This window comes from Pogoniulus pusillus, chromosome 7, assembly GCF_015220805.1.
Source record: "Pogoniulus pusillus isolate bPogPus1 chromosome 7, bPogPus1.pri, whole genome shotgun sequence".
NCBI lineage: Eukaryota > Metazoa > Chordata > Aves > Piciformes > Lybiidae > Pogoniulus > Pogoniulus pusillus.
In genome coordinates, this window is record NC_087270.1 from 36286242 (window position 1) to 36305624 (window position 19383).

At 44.7% G+C, this 19383-nt stretch overlaps 1 protein-coding gene across 1 annotated transcript in view; it reads left to right on the forward strand.

Moving 5' to 3' along the window:
- The window catches only part of ZNF512 (zinc finger protein 512), a 20072-nt gene extending 4276 nt beyond the window's left edge, over positions 1-15796 (forward strand). The window contains 13 exon segments of the mRNA XM_064146456.1: positions 1192-1397; positions 3528-3617; positions 5512-5595; positions 7112-7236; positions 7624-7710; positions 9550-9648; positions 10641-10808; positions 11383-11577; positions 12243-12344; positions 12437-12499; positions 12953-13051; positions 13520-13763; positions 13766-15796. Coding sequence (XP_064002526.1) covers positions 1192-1397; positions 3528-3617; positions 5512-5595; positions 7112-7236; positions 7624-7710; positions 9550-9648; positions 10641-10808; positions 11383-11577; positions 12243-12344; positions 12437-12499; positions 12953-13051; positions 13520-13763; positions 13766-13806 — 1603 coding nt within the window. The 3' untranslated portion in view covers positions 13807-15796.
- The last annotated feature ends 3587 nt before the right edge of the window (positions 15797-19383 follow it).

The window sequence follows — 19383 nt, forward strand, 5'->3', positions numbered from 1 at the left end:
GCTAAGAGATTCCTGTTGGAAAGCCATACCTGGTTTTAATATTCTGAATTTTAAGAGCTGCAGCAATTTTGTTTTGTGTGATGAGAGTCTCATTTTGACTTTGCTTATAGGCAAAGTGCTTTTCTGACACTTCAGGGGGTGTTGGATTTCATTGTTTTTAAAAAGTATTAATAGTGGAAAAGTAAATAATTTGTTTTCAAGAGCAGATTGGTATTTTGAGTGTGATTGTGACTGAAAGGTTTTAATTGGATTTCTCTGCACATCCTTCTGCAGTACCTCCTTAAACACAGTATATACTGATCTGACCTGGTACCATCAATGTCTTACTAATTTTTGGATTGGAATGTTAAAACGTGAGCTCCCCAGCTCAAGCTGTGGGAGAGCACTGCTGGGATGGCTGTCACAGTCCTCACTGAAATGGTCTACTCATCTCAGTTTGTGAGTTGTGGCAGCAGTGGGAGCTATTGCAAAGCGTTTCTGCTTTTTGTTCCTCACTCTTGAATTAATGGCTTTTACCCAGAAAAGGTGCTCTGTGGTTCTTTGGCACCTCATCCTTTTGTTGTCATGCACAGCAGATGTCCAGGCATTTCAGGGCTCTGAGAAATATTTGGGAACAGTGAAACAGAGCTGCCTTTTATCTGCAGGAAGAAAAATCAGCGCTCCTGCTAGTCTAAATTAGTCATAATGTGGTGTGATTTGTCTTCACTGCTGAAAGCCTTGCTGGTTAAAATTCTTACTTAGAGTTAAGTCTTCTGCTGTATAGTGTCAGCCCTGACTCTGGGAATAGACACTAAAGGAGGTCTTGGCCTTTGTGGGATGGTAAAGGTCTCTTCTATAATGATGGGCTTGAGAAAGATTCCTGTATTCCACACTTGATTGTTTAAGGATTAAAGTGTATTATTAAATTGAGGCTAACCTGTGCCAGCTTCTTAAGTTGAAGGTTTCAGGTAGGATGGATTTTTTTTCTGTTCCTCTCAAGTAGCTTTCTAAGATGTGCTCAAAAATACTATTTAGGATGTTTTATCTTGCTAGTACTTCCCAGTTCCCAAAACTCAAGAGATTTAATGAACTGTGAAGTGAAATTATTTAGAGTACTTTGGAAGATGAAAAGGATGTTGTCTGTCAGGTTACTGTGACTGTGTGTGTATGTGTGCATCCATATGCATGAGGTTTCACATGAATGTTTTCCAGGTCTAAGCAGTTTGAGGAGGTGGAAGCTGCTGTCCTGGGACTGAACAGTAGCTATGATGAGACAAAAAGCAACACTTCTTCTGCCTCACTGAAGGATCGAGTGAACGGGAGCACAGAGCCTCGAAGCAAGCGGGCCATTCACAGGCCTGCTTACTCACTGGAAATGAGAGGAGTGAAAAGCAGCATCAAACCTTCAGAAAAAAAAGGTACACATCACTCTTGGCTCACTGCAGAGCTATTTTTCTCTCAGGTTCTTCTATGAGAGATTAGATGACTTCCAGGAGACATGCTTCAGTTCAGGTACACATTACAAGCATGTATTAGGAGACATAAGCTTCCTCCACTTCAGAAACATTAGTTCAGTTCTTGATGTTACTCAGTACCTTTTGAGTGACTTGTCTGTTTAAAGTTGTATCTGAAGCAGAAATACATGTAAGGGTTCTGCCAAACATATCAAGTTCATACTTTCAAAGCTTTAAAAATAGGAGAAGCAAGACTGAAGGTGTAGTCTTTTCAGCAGTGTTCTGGGTTAGATATGGCTTTTGTGGTTGGTAGATTATTCTTTTTTTAAAGAGTTTTAAAATTTCTTTTATGCTCTCATTTCTGTCACTTAGGGTTTTCTGATCTGGAGTGGTCTGGGTCTTACATTAGTGTATAGGATCATAGAATCAACCAGGTTGGAAGAGACCTCCACGATCAGTCCAACCTAGCACCCAGCCCTGTCCAATCAAGTAGACCATGGCACTAAGTGCCTTATCTAGTCCTTTCTTGAGCACCTCCAGGGATGGTGACTCCACCACCTCCCTGGGCAGCCCGTTCCAATGGCAAATCACTCTCTGCAAAGACCATACATATGTGTAGGAATATACAGGTTCCTTGGCCTAGCAGCTGGTTTTGAAACTTCTCCTGTGGTATAGACCCAAATCTTTGCTCATCTTTAGTGTGCTTTTTTTGCTCTTAGTCAGCACTTGTGTTCTGTCCTGTTCTGGAGAGAGACAAACCTGGTAGCATGATAGAAGGGAGGCTGCTGCAGCTCCACTAGCAAGACTAAGTGTGTAGAAACAGACACACGGATATAATGTGTATCCCAGCCAGACACATCAACATGAAGAGGTGCACTCAGCACTCACACAAAGCACAAGTTGCCCCTGTCCTGTTTCCCTTTCTAACTGATAAGGATGAAGATCTGTTAGTGGGAGAAAAGAAGCATCTGGAAAAAGTATATAAGAGAAGTATATACATACATATGTGTCTGCACATCTATGTGCAATGTGGATGTCTCCCGTAGCTGGACATAACGTGCTGTCTGCTCAGCACCTGTTCTGGTCCCTTCAGTTGCTGAAACATGAATGTAGTAGCTCCTGAGGCCCACAGAGCATTGCTTCTTTGCTAGTGTAGACTTTCTTAAAGCCAGGCACACACTCACAGATTCTGCTTTCCTCTGATACCTCTGATTTGGTGCCAGGCGTGACCAGACTTGTCTACTGACACATCACCTCTTTACGAGCAAACAGCCCTTTTTATCCTCCTACACCTCCTTTTTCTATACTTGCCTTCATCCTCCCCAAATCAGCTAATTCTCTCCCTTTTCTTTCTTTTGAAATCATTCCTAAACTTGCCAGTCTTGGGTAATCCTGAATTGTTCTTCAGTAGCATCCCCTGTGTCACACAACCCCAGGCAGTAAACCCACGCTCCTTTCCTTCCTCCAAATGGAGCTCCAGAGAGTGGCTCCCACTGACTTATTCTCGTGGATACTAAGAATCACAGAATCAACCTGGGAGTCCATAATCTGTGTTCCCCTGCCTGCCATTGTTCCGTACTTCTCTGTCCTCATGGAGATAAGTCTTTGACAGCCTGGAAATAATGAAGTGAGACAGGATGTTATTTGGCTTTCCCCATCTGCAGTTGTTTCTTTATACTTCTTTCCATGTGTATGCAGATGAGCTTTTTATGACATGAGGGGGTTGGACTAGATGACCTTTGGAGGCCCCTTCCAACCCAAACCATTCTGTGATTGTGTGATAGCCTTCTGGCTCTTCCTGACACTTGGCTTTCTTGCCAAGGAGTGTTATTTTTCCAGACCATGCTTTGCCACTGTTTCTTCTGTATCTTCTGTGTCTAGGGATTGCAGGCTGCAGCAGTGCCTAAATGTTACTGAATCGGAAGGCTGATCTTGCTCATTGGTGTCCAGGTGTCTCAAAAAACACTGTGTTTGGGGTTTTGTTACTTTTTTTACTTACTGAACAGAGGAATAAATTGAGGCACCATCAAACTCAGAGCTATTATCCAGATTGAATAATGAAACTGAAGCATTTCTGTTCTTACTCATCAGCAGGAGAAGTACTATTGAAGGGCAAGAGGAAATCGGAGCATAGGGAAAGTGAAGATCTGAAAGACACTCCCAAGAAGAAGGAGAAGGTTTCAGGTAATACAAATAACTTAACATTCGTAATTACAAGCTTCCAGTTGTGTGAATGGAGTTAAATCCAGTTAGTGACTGGTTACAAGTGGTATCCTCAGGGCATAATATTTGGGCCAGTTCTTTTGATTTCTTTATCAGTGATCTGCACAAGGGGATCGAGGGCACCTTCAGAGAGTTTGCAGATGTCTTCGAGTACCTGAAGGGGGCCTACGAAAGGCTGGAGAGGGACTTTTTACAAAGGCATTTAGTGATAGGATGAGAAGCCATGGTTTTAAATTAGAGAAGATGGATGTTAGGAACAAGTTTTTACCATGAGGGTGGTGAAACACTGGAACAAGTTGCCTAGGGAGGTATTTGAGACTACATCTCTGGAGATATTCAAGGTCAGGCTCCACAAGGTTCTGCTCACTGCAAGGGGAGTTGGACTAGATGACCTTCGAAGATCTTTTCCAACCTAAACCATTCTATGACAGTGAGTTGAGTAGGAGTGCTGATCTGCCTGAGGGTAGGAAGCCTTTACAGAGGAATCCAGACAGGCTGATGGATCAAGGCCCATGAGATGAGGTTTAATAAGGCCATGTCCTGGGTCCTGCACTTGGATCACAATGACCTAGTGCATAGATCATCCTCCTGTACTGGACATTGGTGTTGGGCCACTTGTTCCAAGATGGACATTGAGATGCTGGAACATATCCAAAGAAAGACAGTGAAGCTGATGAAGGTTTAGAGTGCAAGTCTTCTGAGGCTGAAGGGAGACCTTGTTTGTGTCTCTGGCTCCCTGAAAGGAGCTGGGCATAGGTTGCCCAGAGAGGTTGTGGAACTTCCATCAGTGGAGATACTCGAAAGTCAACTGGACATACTCTTCAGCAACCTGCTTTAGCAGACATGACTTGAATGCAAGGGTTGGAGTAGGTGATCTCAGGAGACCCTTTCCAACCTTAATGTTTCTGTGATTTCTGTGAAACACAAAAAGGCATAGAGTGATGGTTTACATATTTGTTTTCAGTTTAATTCTAACTATCATTTTTGTCACTAAAGACATGGAAGTGTGTAGACAGCAGAAAGCTGAATGAGGTGGCCAGTGTGTTGAAGAAAAGGACCAAAATTGAAAGTGGCCTCAATGTATGAGAAACAGTTTTAAAAGTATCATGGGATGTAGTGTGTAAAATTAAAGATACTGTAGTTAGGAAGAAATATCAGCACAGTTGAAAGATGAAGAACAACCTTCTAGGTGTCAGTTCTTCAGGAGGATCTGGGATTTAGAACAGATTAAAATCTGAACAGGAACCAGCAGTGTCATCCTTGTTTTGAAAAAGACAGATGTCCTAAGGTGTTTGAGCAGGAATGTCAACTGTCAGATGTGTGAAGTAATTCTTTTGTAAGGTGAGGTCAACATCTGAAGTGCTGCTTCCAGCAGTGGGCACTGCTGCTCAGGAAATGTGAGGACCAACTGAAGGGAACAGGGAGAAGAGAGCAAAAATCATAACTCAAGAGAAAATGCTGAAACAGTAAGAGGTGTTTAGGCTGATGAAGACAGGAATGAGTAGAGGCGGAACTGTCCATTTAGTTGTCAGCAAGTTGTTGGACTGGCTCAGCCATACTGTGATCAGAAGATGTTTCAGTGTGCTAGTTCCTATCCCTGAACATTGCATATGAACAGCCATGCAGAGCACAGATATCTGGATGGGATTGATGCCTGCCACTGTAAGTAGCTATGGATTTTGAAGAGAGGTGGGGAACACCTTGAAATTCCTTTCTAAAATAGAATAAAATGGAACATTTCTGAATTAGTGGCTTTGGGACAGCAGATTAAATAGCAGCTTCCTACCCAAAAAAAATCTCTGCCTCTTCATAACAGAATTAAGTCTTCTGGTGTTTCTTGTTTGTGTTAAAACAGGAAAGAAGCATCATGCTGGAACGCAGCAAAACTCCAAAACTAAAGGTCAATGTGTTCGGAAAGAACCAGAAACCTATGGCACAGGTAAGGAGCAGCAGCAGTTGCCCAGAATTGTTTATAAAGCAGATAAAAGGTAAATGGATTCTAGGATTTGAATCTGAGCATCAGCTCCGTTTGTGGTGTTTCACTTCTTGACTTGGTTGTTGATGAGCAAGAGCTGGCTGCTGTCCTTTTGGCACTGTGTCAGCACTGCAGAACAAGGCTGGAGGGACTGCATACTGCCTAATAGAGTAGTTCCACGTGTTTCACCACTGCAAAATGGTACAAGGAAGGGAGAATCACGTTTTGAAATGAGCTAAAGCCTGTTAAAAGAGTTTCACTATAAACCTCATTAAGATAATTATACTTTTTTACTTGGCAGGATACATGCATAGGAAAAACTCTGTAGCTGTTCCTGCCAAATTACCTCTTAAGATAATCTGGTAGTCAGAGACCCAAGCAGTCCATCCTAGAAAAAGAGCATTAGCCTTGACTCAGCAAGGGAAATGACTTTGTGTGTGTAGCTCACAGCACTCATTAAATACCTCAGTTTGCTGCCAAGTGCTGTCTGATTCCAGACTTTTCACCCAGCTGCCTGGGGAGGGACAACCTCTGCCTCTTGTTACTGGGCAAAGAGGAGCAAAAAACCCTTAGATGTATTAATGATAAGAGTTCAGGCAGATGGCTGCTGAGGCACTGTATTCCCAGAACACATTTCAGTAATTTGGAATCCTTGTGGGTTATGCCAAACTTGTTACACCAGGCACCTTAAACCATGCTACACAGGCTATCTCAAACCATCCACACAAGGTACTTTTCCCTGGCTGCTGAAAAAAACTTGACAGTTGTGTGGTGGTGCAGCTCTATTCACTTCTAAGTGCCAGAACTTGTGTCTAACATAAATAAAGCTATAAAGGTTTGGTTAGTAGTAAAACTCTTCATATAATCATAGAATCAGCCAGGTTGGAAGAGATCTCCAAGATCATCCAGTCCAACCTGTTACCCAGCCCTATCCAGTCAACCAGACCATGGCACTAAGTGCCTCTGCCAGGCTTTTCTTGAACACCTCCAGGGATGGTGACTCCACCACCTCCCTGGGCCGCCCATTCCAATGCCAATCCCTCTCTCTGCCAACAACTTCCTCCTAACATCCAGCCTATACTTCCCCCAGCACAGCTTGAGTTCCATAACATCTGTGACTACTGTGAAAAAGTACTAGTTACTCTTGCTGGAAAAGAAACATGTACTCTATACTGAAAGTAATTGTAATAAAATGAAGAAAGAACAAATCTCTGCTGAACAAGAGGAAGAACTCTCCTGGCAAGGGGATGGTGGTGGGATTGGAGAGCTTTTATAAAGTGATCTCCCAAAAAGAGTGTTGTGTGTCTTGTCACATGACAGTTAAACCTGCAACTGAACTAAACCTTTTGAAGGGTAGTTGGACATGAATTTGGTAGTGTGCGACCTGTTTCTTTCTAGGATTCATTGTGCACATCAAAGTTGGGGGGAGAAAAAAAAAGATGATGTTTGCAGTGCTGTTCCAAACCTTTTGTTTTGACAGGTAGCATGGAAGAGCAATGGTCTTTGGAAATTCAGGATAAAGGCCGAGTTACCTGTCCAACATGCCGGGCTGTGGTCAGAAAGACTGTGGAAGGACTGAAGAAACATATGGTAAATTGCAGGCAGGTAAGAACACAAGAGATGAGCAATGTGTTTTTTTACTTCTCTTCAGCTTACTGATAGAAATGTCTGCACACTGTTTTGTGTTGCATTTAAACCCAGTTTCATCTCATCACTGTTTCTCTAATCCAGCATCCCTTATACATCCATAAAAGGCTGTATTTAGTGCTTCTTGTTTAGCCTGTTGCTGGGTATTTGAGGTAGTGAACAAAACTGCAGCTATTTCTTTCTTCCCCTAAATTTTAGGCTCCATAAAGTCTCATTAGTTCTTACTGTGTTGTTAACCAGGTCCAAATAAAATGCTCTGCTTTCCTGCTCTTTTCCCCAAAAGAGTTTCCTGCTGGGTTTGGTTAATTTACAGCTGCATGCACCATGTCCTTGCTTGTTTCCTAGGAAATGTTCACATGTCATCACTGTGGGAAGCAGCTGAAGTCTTTAGGAGGGATGAAATACCATGTCATGGCAGACCATAACAATCAGGTAACACAGCTGCTGTGCATCTAAAAATCCTACAGGCAAGAAAGTCTTTTGTTCTTTCCCTGGTGCACGCAGAAACAGAACGTGGTATGTCTTTTCAAGCGTTGTAACTGTTCCAGTCTTGTCTACCTGTTACATTTCCTGTGAGATCTGACATCTGTCAAAGCAGTACAATGTTACTATTCTACCATATGGTATCACAGAATGTTAGGGGTTGGAAGGGATCTCCAGAAATTACCGAGTCCAACTCCCCTGCCAAAGCAGGATCTCCTAGGGCAGATCACACAGGAATGCATACAGGTGGGTTTTGAAAGTCTCCAGAGAAGGACCTGCTACATCTTAGAAGGAAGGGATGAATTTCTGTTTATATGTCACATGTAAAAGACATTCTCAGGCAGAAAAAAAAGAAAGATTGCTCATTAGGCTTCAATTTTCAGTCCTTTGCTAGAAAGTAGTTTTTCTACATCAAGAGCAGGCTAGGCTTCAGTTCATCACAAGTAAAAAGACAGAAAAAGCAGTTTAGTTCTTGTCTCTATTTGCTCTAAAGATACCAATGCTACAGTCTGCTTTTCCTCTTTGCTTTTTCTTTAAAGAAGGCACTATCTCCTCTTGTAGTTGTGAAGAATTGGAACTTTTGAAAAGGTCATTCAGAACTTTGGGTAAGGTTTAGGTCATTCATTACTGTTGTTTTTTGCATAGCTCAGTACTGTGGTTTCTGAAGCTAAAGGTGTGCTAGGAACTGAAACAGGGGTTACATATTGGCCTGAGAAACAGGTCTGTCACTCATATGTAACTTTTTGTTCAGTGTAGGTGTAATATTATAATGTAGTGTGGGAAATAATATATGTGATAGTTTGGGTGTTACCTGCCCCCCCACACACACTTAAGAAAATCACCCAGACTAAGCTCAGTCCATCTGGAAACTGAATGAAGCTTTATATTTACAGCTTATCACAATACACAAGCAGGTATTTACAGTATATACAGAAATATACAAGAAACACAGCAGCCCTCCCAGAAACCTGAGTCCCCAGGAGGGGCTCCCAGCCACCCTTCCACCTTCTCCCCACCCCTCTACCTTACCCCAGACCTTGCCTTATGTTCAAGGTGAGTTTGGAGGGTCAGTCAGGGGAATTAGGAAGCAGATGGATTAGTCACACATACAGCAAGTTAGATTAGAGAGAAGGGCAGCCCCAAAGACAGAGAGCAAATGTTTGTGTTCTTGTTCTTACACATCTTGACAAGCCTATGAGTGCAGTAGCCATCACCATTGTTTCCTTTTCACAACCTATAATCTAATTCTTCTTACCAAAACGTTCTAGCTAGCTTCAAACTAGCACAATATACAATAGCCATCAGAGAGTGGAGAAGAATTTGAGCTGTATTTTAGCACAGATGAATAACCATTACAGGCAGTTAGTCTGGTTGAATTTAGTGAAGCAAAATGGCAAGACAGGAAGTATTAAAGGTGTGGGGCAGAGAAGAGCAAGTACTTTCCACAGGCAGAAGGGGAGAAAAAGTAATTCTGGAAGCACATACCCTTGTCCTTCCCTGCAGATGTACTTTGGGACCGTTTGTTAACAAGGTTTTGTTCGTAGCTAGCTATCTGAATGCTGAAACTCTTACCTGCAAAGTGGTTTTCAGACAGTTTACTCCTGAAAACAATGGAGTTGTTCTGGGATATAGGCAGTGATGGTTGCATTGGTACACTTCTGTACAATCAGAAGTTTAATTATTTTAGAAACTTCTCTTCAGTAGTCTGTTGGGTAGTGAATTCCCTGTGAGAAGACCTGCAAATGCTGAACGTTCTGGTTTTCCTTTCATCTCTCTGCTGTACTTCAGCCAGTTGTGAAGGAGGGAGGAGAACTGGACGAGCAGCTGGAGCGAGACCGCCTGCGGAAGGTTTTGAAGCGTATGGGAAAACTCAAGTGCACAAAGGAGGTAAACTGGATTGTGCTAAGTATCCTGAGCTAAACAGCAGTGGTTGTATGAGCATAAAGTGATATGACAGTTCTGCTGGGTATGCTTTGGTGCTGTTCAGAGCTGAATTTGTGTCTCCTTTTAAATCAGAGTATCATAGACTCCTAGAATGTTTTGGATGGGAGAGGACCTTTCAAGGTCATCTAGTCCAAACCCCCTGCTATGGACACAGACATCTCCAATGAAGGCAGGTAGCTCAGAGCCCTGTCCAACCTGACCTGGAATGATTCCATGGATGAGGCATCTACCCCCTCTCTGGGCAATCTGGACCAGTGTCTCACCACTCTCACTACAACATATTTATCCCCTTGTCTGATCCAAACCTACTTTAGTTTAAAACCATCACCCCTTGTCCTGGCACTGCAGGCCATACTAAAAGGTCTGTTACCATCTTTCTGATAGACCTGTTTAAGTACTGAAAGGCCATGAGAAGGTCTCCTTCTCTTCTTAAGGCTCAACCCCAACTCTCTCAGCCTGTCTTGACAGCAGAGGTGCTTCAGCCCTCAAATCATTTTTGTGGCCAGTGGCTGTATCCTAGGAATAGCTGAAAGTTTTATTTACCAACACTCTACTATTACTGCATTGTAGATAGTTCAACCAGCCAGCCAAGAGTAAAACCTTCCTCTTTTTCTGCCCAATTCCTCCATCTGGAGCTGAATTTTTTTCCATTTGTGCATCCTCATTTAACATCTTGCTTCCTCATTCTATAAATTCCATTCTCTGATGCCCACTACCTACAAAGAAGTTCTAAGAAACAATTTCTCCCAGTTGCAGCCAATACTTTGTCTCAGAGTTTGTCTCCCTAAGTAGACTGATGTTAAAGGTTACTACTTGATTGGCTCTGGCCTGTCAGGAAAAGTAATAGTACTTAGGTCAGCAAATCTGGATCACTGTCATCTTGTGCTCACTTGGGGAACATATTCCTTTCATGCATTTTTCTTCTGCATTGACAGGGCTGCACAGGCAGCTTTACTAGCATAATGGGATACCTATATCATATTAAAAAATGTGGGAAGGCTGCTTCTGAGCTGGAGAAAATGGCAATGAAGTGCCATCACTGTGGAAAAGCATACAGATCAAAGGCAGGACTTGTCTACCATCTGCGATCGAAGCATGGACCGGTAAGTGCCTTAAGCATTAGGGTGGTGCGATGGTGCCTCAGCCATACAGATAACTATGTGCAGGCTTTTATCTGCTACTTGAGGGGTTAGATAGAGATAGCAAATTTCTGCATTGCTCTCTCTGTCTGGAGTGTTCTGTCCTTGATACTTTGCTTCTAGCAGCACCTAGTCTGTGATTAGGAAGAAGTTTTTAATCATAAATCACTCTGGTGGCAGTGTGCTCTCCTCAGCTCTGCTTTTGCTTCATGTAAAAATGAGGTGAGGTGCTGTTCTTTAAGGCTTCACATTGCAGCAGAACAGACAATGTGATGCTTGTTGTCCTTGAGGGGTTTACAGCAATGTGATATCCTTATAAGACCAGAGGCTGCCTGAAACTGTGCTTGAGCCTTACTGCTGTGGTTCCCCCGAGTAAATTTGGGTTCTGACTCATTAGTGGGATGGAACTTTGTCCTGTGTCTGTAACAATGAGCCACAGCTGCAGCAGCAGAATTTGGCAGAATATTTATTCACAGTATGTAGTGCAACTGAAACAGGAACTAGTGAAGGAGGCTCACCTTTTCTGTGTTCATTGCAGGTCACTTATCTCCACGAGGAGAGAAGAACAGAGAGCCTGAAGGAAGTAAAAAGGGAGCCAAACAACACTGGCAGAGTTCAGAGGAGATCTGCAAAAGTGGCAATCTACTATCTCCATGAGCTAGCTGGAGAAGAGTTGGCCAAAGAGTGGCCCAAAAGAAAAGTTCTGCAGGACTTGATTCCAGATGACCGGAAGGTATGAAGCCTTGTAGAGTTTGAGTCTTTCTTCATATCAAACAAGTGCACTGACATCTACCCACTGTGGCAAATGTTTAATGGTTCATGGAAAGCAATATTGAAGTAATACTTTATTGGAAGGAATCCACATTTGCTCTTTGTGGTCTGGGATTTTGGGATTGCTGCAGTAGCAATTGCTGTGGTGTATTTCATCCAGGCAGGTCATAACAACCTTCAAATCTTTTTGCTCTAATTTTCAGTGGACACAAGTAACAAAGACAGTTGTAGGCAGTATGTTGTTCACAAGTCATAGGCTGCAGATCACTGCTGCCATGCAGGGATAATTCATAGGTTTTCAGGCTTCAGAGTTTCCAGGACCATCTTATGGAGGGTATGGGAAACCCAAGAGAAAGGGATGATTTGTGATTTTAATGAGGTGAGTACATTTAGAGGAAATGTGGCAGTCAAGGTTACAAGAAGTTTTGGATTCTGGTGTCATGGGGGTACTCCAGATTCAGTTATGTTTGTCAAGAGTCAGTGAGACAGGAAAAGATTGATTATTGAGAGTCTGTTAGAGGAGAAGCAATGGCATTTCTGTCTCACAGCCTGGGAGAGAAGGGACATGGTTGGCATTATGTGTAGCCAACACTGCTTCCAGCTTTCAATTCCATCTCTCTATCTCAGCTGAAATACACTCGTCCTGGACTGCCCACTTTCAGTCAAGATGTGCTGTGCAAGTGGAAAACAGAGATAAAGATGTACAGAAGAGTTCACTGCCCGAATCAGGTAATCCTTAGATGTTTCTGAAGCCTCAGAGGGGACAGGTTTCAGGTCTGTTGTACAAGCTTTGCTGACATGCGCTTTTCTTGTTGTTTCAGGGTTGTGAATCTGTCTATGGCAGTGTCTCAGGACTCAAGTCTCACCTTGGCACGTGTACCTTGGTTGGTAGCCTTCCTATACTCATTATCTTTTATACCAAAAGCCTAACTGCCCCTCAGCTATCTCCTTGTTCAAGCTGTTCTACCATCTGCTAGCTTGAGTTCCTCACAATTTGAGTGCTTCTCTGTGTGCTGATGGTGTTGTCATTTCAAACAGTGCTTGAGATGAATAAGAAGTGTCTTAGTGGCCTCCATTTTGGTGAAGCTGCTGTCCTTGCCTGTATATTCACAGCCACAAGGGCTTACTTTCCAGGTACAGCACTGGAGACCTCTCACAGAGCAGTCTTGTGTTTTGTGGGTCTACTGGTCAGTGATGTCAGTGCTGCTGTAGCTTAAACATTGATATGAATAAGAGTTGCTGCTTCTTACTGATGGGTTATAGCTGAGCAAGGTCCAAGTAAGTGAATCAGCCTTCTGGGCAGCAAATGGTGATGGATTTCTTTGGTTTGGTGCCAGGGTGACTTCGTGGCTGGTAAATACAAGTGTCTCCTGTGTGAGAAGGAGTTCATTTCGGAGAGCGGGGTCAAGTATCACATCAACTCTGTGCATGCTGAGGTAAGGCAGAGTGAAAGTCTTCAGACCCCAGCATGTGGGAGGTGGCTTGGGAAGGAAATGCTGGGGGCTTGCAGTGTTTTGTTTTTCTCTTGCTCACTGTTTGGGACAGGAACCTCAATTCAAGTGGCCTTTGATTTACTGGAATATAGCTGGCCTTACACACAGGTCTCAGGAGCAAGTGTTGTGTCATGTCACATGTCTTGTTCCAACCTGCTGCTGATGCTCAGTTTAGCTCTTCAGCATTTTCCTTGCCTTTAGCTAGGCAGTTGCTAAACTGGATCCAAATCCTCTGAGACAGTGACACCTGAAGAGGAGCATCAGAGAGCAGAGCCGTGTTAGGCAGCAGCCTTTCCTGATTTCACATTTCTGGAAATCCTTGTCCCACAAGACAGTTCAATTTTAAGCCCCCATAGGGTTCATGTGATATTTCAGTAGCAGTAGCAACCTGTTGCCTTTTAAACCCTCCAGGACTGGTTTGATGTGAACACAACTACCACCAAAAGCTTTGAGAAGCTAATGAAAATCCGCCAAAGAGAAGAGAAGAGGAAGCAACGCAAGAAACGCTCTTTGACCCGTGGCAAGAAGAAGAGAACTGGGGCCCTGGCTGCCAAGAAGCTTCCCACTGCTGGAGTTGAAAAAATGAGGAGAAGCAAGAGAGGTCGTCCACAGCGGGTGGACAATGAGAGTGCGAGTAGCGAGGAGGGGGAGCCTCAGCTGCACAGAGAGACGAATTTCCAGAAGCCATCCGCAAGTGAGGCTGGAAGTAAATCCGCAGAAGAGGAGGAGTGATCCTAAAGCTTTTCAGTTACAAGCGCCACGTAACCCACAGCACTAAGAGAAGCAACTGGGTGTCTTCGGGACTGTGACTCCATTCTGATTTTGAAACTGTTGCCTCTGATGAGTTGTGAGAGACTTCAAACCAAAGCTGTGGTGCAGAGGCTGCCTCTCCTGGTGTAGTTCCCCTGTACAGTGTACCCAGTGTTGTTCCTGCTCTGGTTACAGTCTCAGTTTAGTTCACATTAGTTGCTTGTTTAGTGGTTTCCAGTACAGCAGCTGTCTCTTTTGTCATCTTCCTCTGATGGGTGAGATCAGGGTTCTCTTTTAGCAGTTCTTCCTGTAAGGGACTGAATAGCAAAACGTTCGAGTCTTTTTAAGGGGAAGATCCTTTCCTGCACAGTATGCACACAAATGAAGCAGCACTGTGCAGAGCACAAAGGCTTTAGCTTGCCCTCTACCTGTCCTGTTGTCAGCAAGGCTGCAGCAGAAGAGCAGATCCCTTCCTAGCATACATTCCAGTCTGTTGCACAAAGCACAGTCTCTTCTTCATACACTGCTGTTTAGGCTCAGCATCAGACAGTAGCACGTGAGCTCTGGTCTGCTGGGAAGTGATGGGACATCATTACCTTGCCAGGAACCCACTATTCTCCTGGCATCTCTCTGCTGTAGCACTGGGCATTGAATGTATGTAGAGGGTCTTCCAGTCCAGTGAGCAGTAGATGTTTGCCAGCCTTTTGGAAGCTCACTGGCCTTTCAGAGACCCCTAGTAACTAATGTAGTAAGATGGCCTTCAACAGGCCCTTTGAAGACCACTTGTTTCAGGCTCACCTGGGAAGCAAACTTACTGCAAGAGAGTGCATCTCTACTGCTGTCTTTCTCATGCTGAAACCCAGCTCCCACTGAGCAGCCTTGCCAGTGTGGTGTTCTTTGTCCATGATACCATAGAGTCCTTTTTTTTCACCTTTGTTGTCTTCTGTTACCTGTTTCTTTTCAATACTGCTTCCTCTCAGTGTGAGTGAGGTATATTAGCAGTGACTTCCCAGCGTGGAAAAGGTTCAAAGAAGAGGGTTTGTTTTTTTAAGTCAGATGTTGGTGTGAACTCTGGATCCCAGGGAATATCTTCCTGTGTTCCATAACTGCAGCAGATGTCACAGCTGCTAACAGGAAGCAGCAGCACAGGCAGTCCTGCTCTGTCTTTCAGAGAACGGGTTCTCCAAAATTTTTATTATCCAAAGACCCACTGTACCAGGAATTTGCAAAATGTGACCTTTTCCTTGCAGGTTTTCAGGAAAGAAGATGGGCAGCTGGCTCCATCTTAACCTCCCTGTGAACTTGCACCGGTACCAAGTTGCTGGTGCTGAAGTTCACAGGGAAGCCATTGCAGCATCAGGTGAACAGGTTGGTTCGTACACATGTGTTATTGCCAGAATAATCATGTTGGCCTGGACAGTGGGAAGTGCTGTGTGGCCAGGGGGTTCTCAAGAACTGCCTCTCCCATGTGATGGGCAAAACAGACCCCAACTGAGCACGATCTGTCCAAGTGGAATAATTCCTCTGTAGTGGTGAGACAGCAGAGCTCAATCACAGTCCACAAGCCGCTAGCTTTTGGAACCAGCTGTCGGTGTGGTTGCAGTGCTGCATGGAGGTGATCAGTATGTGGACTCCTGTGCAGGGTGTGGAAGATTTTCAGCAAGAGGGGCAAAGGTCAGAAGATGACAAAATAAAAGGTCAGCAGTGCAAGAATGTGGTTTCCAGACTCTGTTCTTGGTACTATCCCTACCTGCACAATGCATCCCCACGGGGTTGTCCTGCATGCTCTGCTGCTCTTCAGGTGTCTGCAGCATATCTCCTCAATGCTCCATTCTACACAGCTGTACTTTGGCCACATGTGTTTACTACCTTCCCACCCTTCCCTTCCTGTGGACAACATGATAAACCCATGAAGTAAAGGAGGTTTTTCTAAGTGGATTTCAGTGGAGTCCTGTTTGCTATCATTTATGATTTACCAGGCCTGCTTTCTAGGGACAGAGACTTCATGATCAGATGGGGTTTGTAGTTACAGTAACAAGATACTTGATACAAGATCATCATCCGAATATCCATTCATGCTTCAGCAGTGTTAAAGGGAATTGTGTGCTGGATTGGCCCAAGCAGGTGGGAGGTGGAGGGATTGCTGCACCAGCTCCTGAGGATCCTTCTACCTCCAGGCGGAACAACCCCAGCTTCCATAGTCTGCCCTCATAGGAGAGATGCTCCAGCCCCATCATCATTTTCATGGCTCTCTAGACCTGCTCCATCAGGTCCGTGTCCTTGAGGGCTCCAGAGCTGGATGCAGTACTGGTGAGGTCTTGACAGAGCAGAGCGAAGTAACAGAACCGCTTCTCTGTCCACTGGCCGCACTACTGATGCAGCCTAGGATGTGATTTGACTTCTGGGCTGCCAGCACACTGTTGGCTTGTGTCCAGCTTCTCATCCACCAGCACACTCAAGTCCTTACCTGCAGAAATGCCAGAATGTCCTAAACAATGCAGCTGCACTGTCTGTCAGGGTTTGCAGGAAGTGAAATGGGATGCAGCTTACACGGAGACAGCAGCAGTTTGTCCTTCCTGCCTGCTTAGAATAGCCCAGCTGCTGAGTGAAGTCATTGCAGCTTACACCACACAATTGGCTGTAGAGCTGCATTGGTATGGAGTGTATCCAGCTTGTCAAAGGACACCACCCCTTTGCCAGGCGAGCACTTAACACTGCTGCACTTCACTTGCAAGTAGTGTTACCTGTAACCTGAACATTTCACTGTGTAGCTGCAACATCTCAGGGCTTGCCCAAGGACCTACGTGGCAAGTGTGTGGCAGAAGGGTTGACATCACCTGAGGCACTGCCTGACTGTGATGCTGTCAGTGAAGCCAACACTCAGTATGCCATTGTTTCTCAAAGCATTGCTTGACTTTGAAGGACCAGCTGGCTTCAGAAGTAGGTCAATTTCATGATTAACATACATCAGGATTAACAGTGAGATTGGGGGGAGGGTGGTTATATTGGGCAGCTCTGCTGAGATGTTAATTAGTGCAGTGTCCCTTGTATTTGTGTTGCATCAGGTCCAAACATCTATCTGAATTATGCTCAAAGGTCTTCTAAACCAAAGGCATTTGTTTTGAAGAAGTAGAGTTGCACCTGTGAGGCAAGCCTCTGCCTTTCTTCAGCAGCAGGTATTACAAGTCCATTAGTTATTCAAAGCCTTTATTTAAGCATAGACTAACCACAAACAGAGAAACTGATGATTGCTAAGTGGGACAGAACCAAACAGGTTAGGGAAATCACATCCAGCATTGTCAGCATTGCCTCCAGCTCCTTTCTCATGAGTAGAGAGGGCTCTTGATCACCTGTGTGCTACAGCACGTTCTGCTCCCTGTGTGCACTGTGTTAGACAGCAAGGCCTGGATTTAGACTGCCATGGCTGCACATGGGCAGGCAGGGATCCATGCTGCCCCGGACCAGGACAGGTGGTAAATGTGGTGCTGTTCTTGGGAGTAGCTACTTCATGTCAAGGATACTAGGGACCAGCTCGTGTAGCAAGGAGGGCTGTAGTAAAGAGGAGGATTAATGTTCCAGGGAAGGATGTGGGTGTGAAGGAGGTACTAGGATATCTGTTAAAGGCAGACAGGCTTCATGTATCTGTTTTAAGTATTTTTGGAAGCAAGTAAACCCCAAAAGAAGACTTTTCTAGATATCTTCTACTATTTCTTGCTACTTCTGCTATTTGTCCAAAAGATATTGCCAAGGTCCCTCTTTGAAAAGGGAGGCTGCCATGCATTAAACAGGATGGTAGTCTTGTTGGAGGTGGAAGAAAGCATCTGGAAGAGACATCTGGGGGAGTCCCACAGGGATCCAGATTAACACTGGTCTGTTCACAACTTCCCCCCATGATCTAGGAAGTAAGTTTGCAGGGACTGAGGTTTGAGGATTACACAGACCACTGAAAACTAAAAAGTGGCACAGAGAAGTGCTGAGGCATCTCTTAGTCGAGAGAAGGAGCAGCAGGTGAAATTCAGTATTACAGAATGAAAGGCACTCAGTCACCTCCCTGCATTGCCCTTGCAGCCCTCAGACTCCTTCAAGGGATAGTTTGAATTTCACCTGCTGAAATGATCACTGCCTTTGTTATGGGGCTACCCTGAAAGCCTAGAGGAATACTTCGCAGCTTCATACTGCTGAAGTGAGCTGTATATTGGTGCTCTTTCCTCCTCAAAACATCTTGCCATGGCTACATCAAATATCATCTTCCAGGACAGATTCCAGCCACCCTCAGTTATTTAACACTGGATATCATTTTGCACCTGTGCTTTCTCTCCAGATACAGAGTTACAGACCTCAAAAACCTGCCTGGGCTTACTGGAGATGATTTGTTTGCATGGGAGAGGAGGTTAAGCATCAAATGATCAAGTGTTCACCTCACTGCAGGGCTCATTTTAATATGTGCCAGAGAATGAGATCTTTAAAAATGTACAAATATACATAAATACACAGGGATATGGATGAGATTATATACTGGACCTGGACTCACAGAATCAACCAGGGTGGAAGAGACCTCCAAGATCATCCAGTCCAACCTAGCACCCAGCCCTATCCAATCAACCAGACCATGGCACTAAGTGCCTCAGCCAGGCTTTGCTTCAACATCTCCAGGCACAGAGACTCCACCACCTCCCTGGGCAGCCCATTCCAATGCCAATCACTCTCTCTGACAACAACTTCCTCCTCACATACAGCCTAGACCTCCCCCACCACAACTTGACACTCTGTCCCCTTGTTCTGTTGCTGGTTGCCTGGGAGAAGAGACCAACCCCACCTGGCTACAGCCTCCCTTCAGGGAGTTGCAGACAGCAATGAGGTCAGCCCTGAGCCTCCTCTTCTCCAGGCTGCACACCCCCAGCTCCCTCAGCCTCTCCTCACAAGGCTGTGCTCCAGGCCCCTCACCAGCTTTGTCACCCTCCTCTGGCCACCTTCCAGTATCTCAACATCTCTCTTGAATTGAGGAGCCCAGAACTGGACACAGCCCTCAAGGTGTGGCCCGATCAGTACAGGGGAAGAAGAATCTCCCTTGTCCTACTGGCCACACTGTTCCTGATACACTGATACCTGGGCACACTGCTGGCTCATGTTCAGCTACTCTCTACCAGTACCCCCAGATCCCTTTCTTCCTGGCTGCTCTCAGCCACTCTGTCCCCGCCTGTAGCACTGCTTGGGGTTGTTATGGCCAAAGAACCAGACATGTTGACCTGTTGCTCACCAGAACTTACTGGAAATGTCAAGACTCATGGTAGTCTGGGTTGTAGTGATCATGCCCTGGTGGAATTCAGGGTCTCAAGGAACATAGGTCAGAAAAAATTGTAGCCAAGACCATAGCTCTTAGGACAGTGAAGTTAGTGGGTGAGATCCCCTGGGAAACTGCCCTCAGGAAAAAAGGAGCACAAAGAGAGCTTGCAGCTACTCAAGAACATTTTTCTTGCACCATAAGAAACATAGGGGTCAGCACTGGGGTATTAGGTTAAAAATAA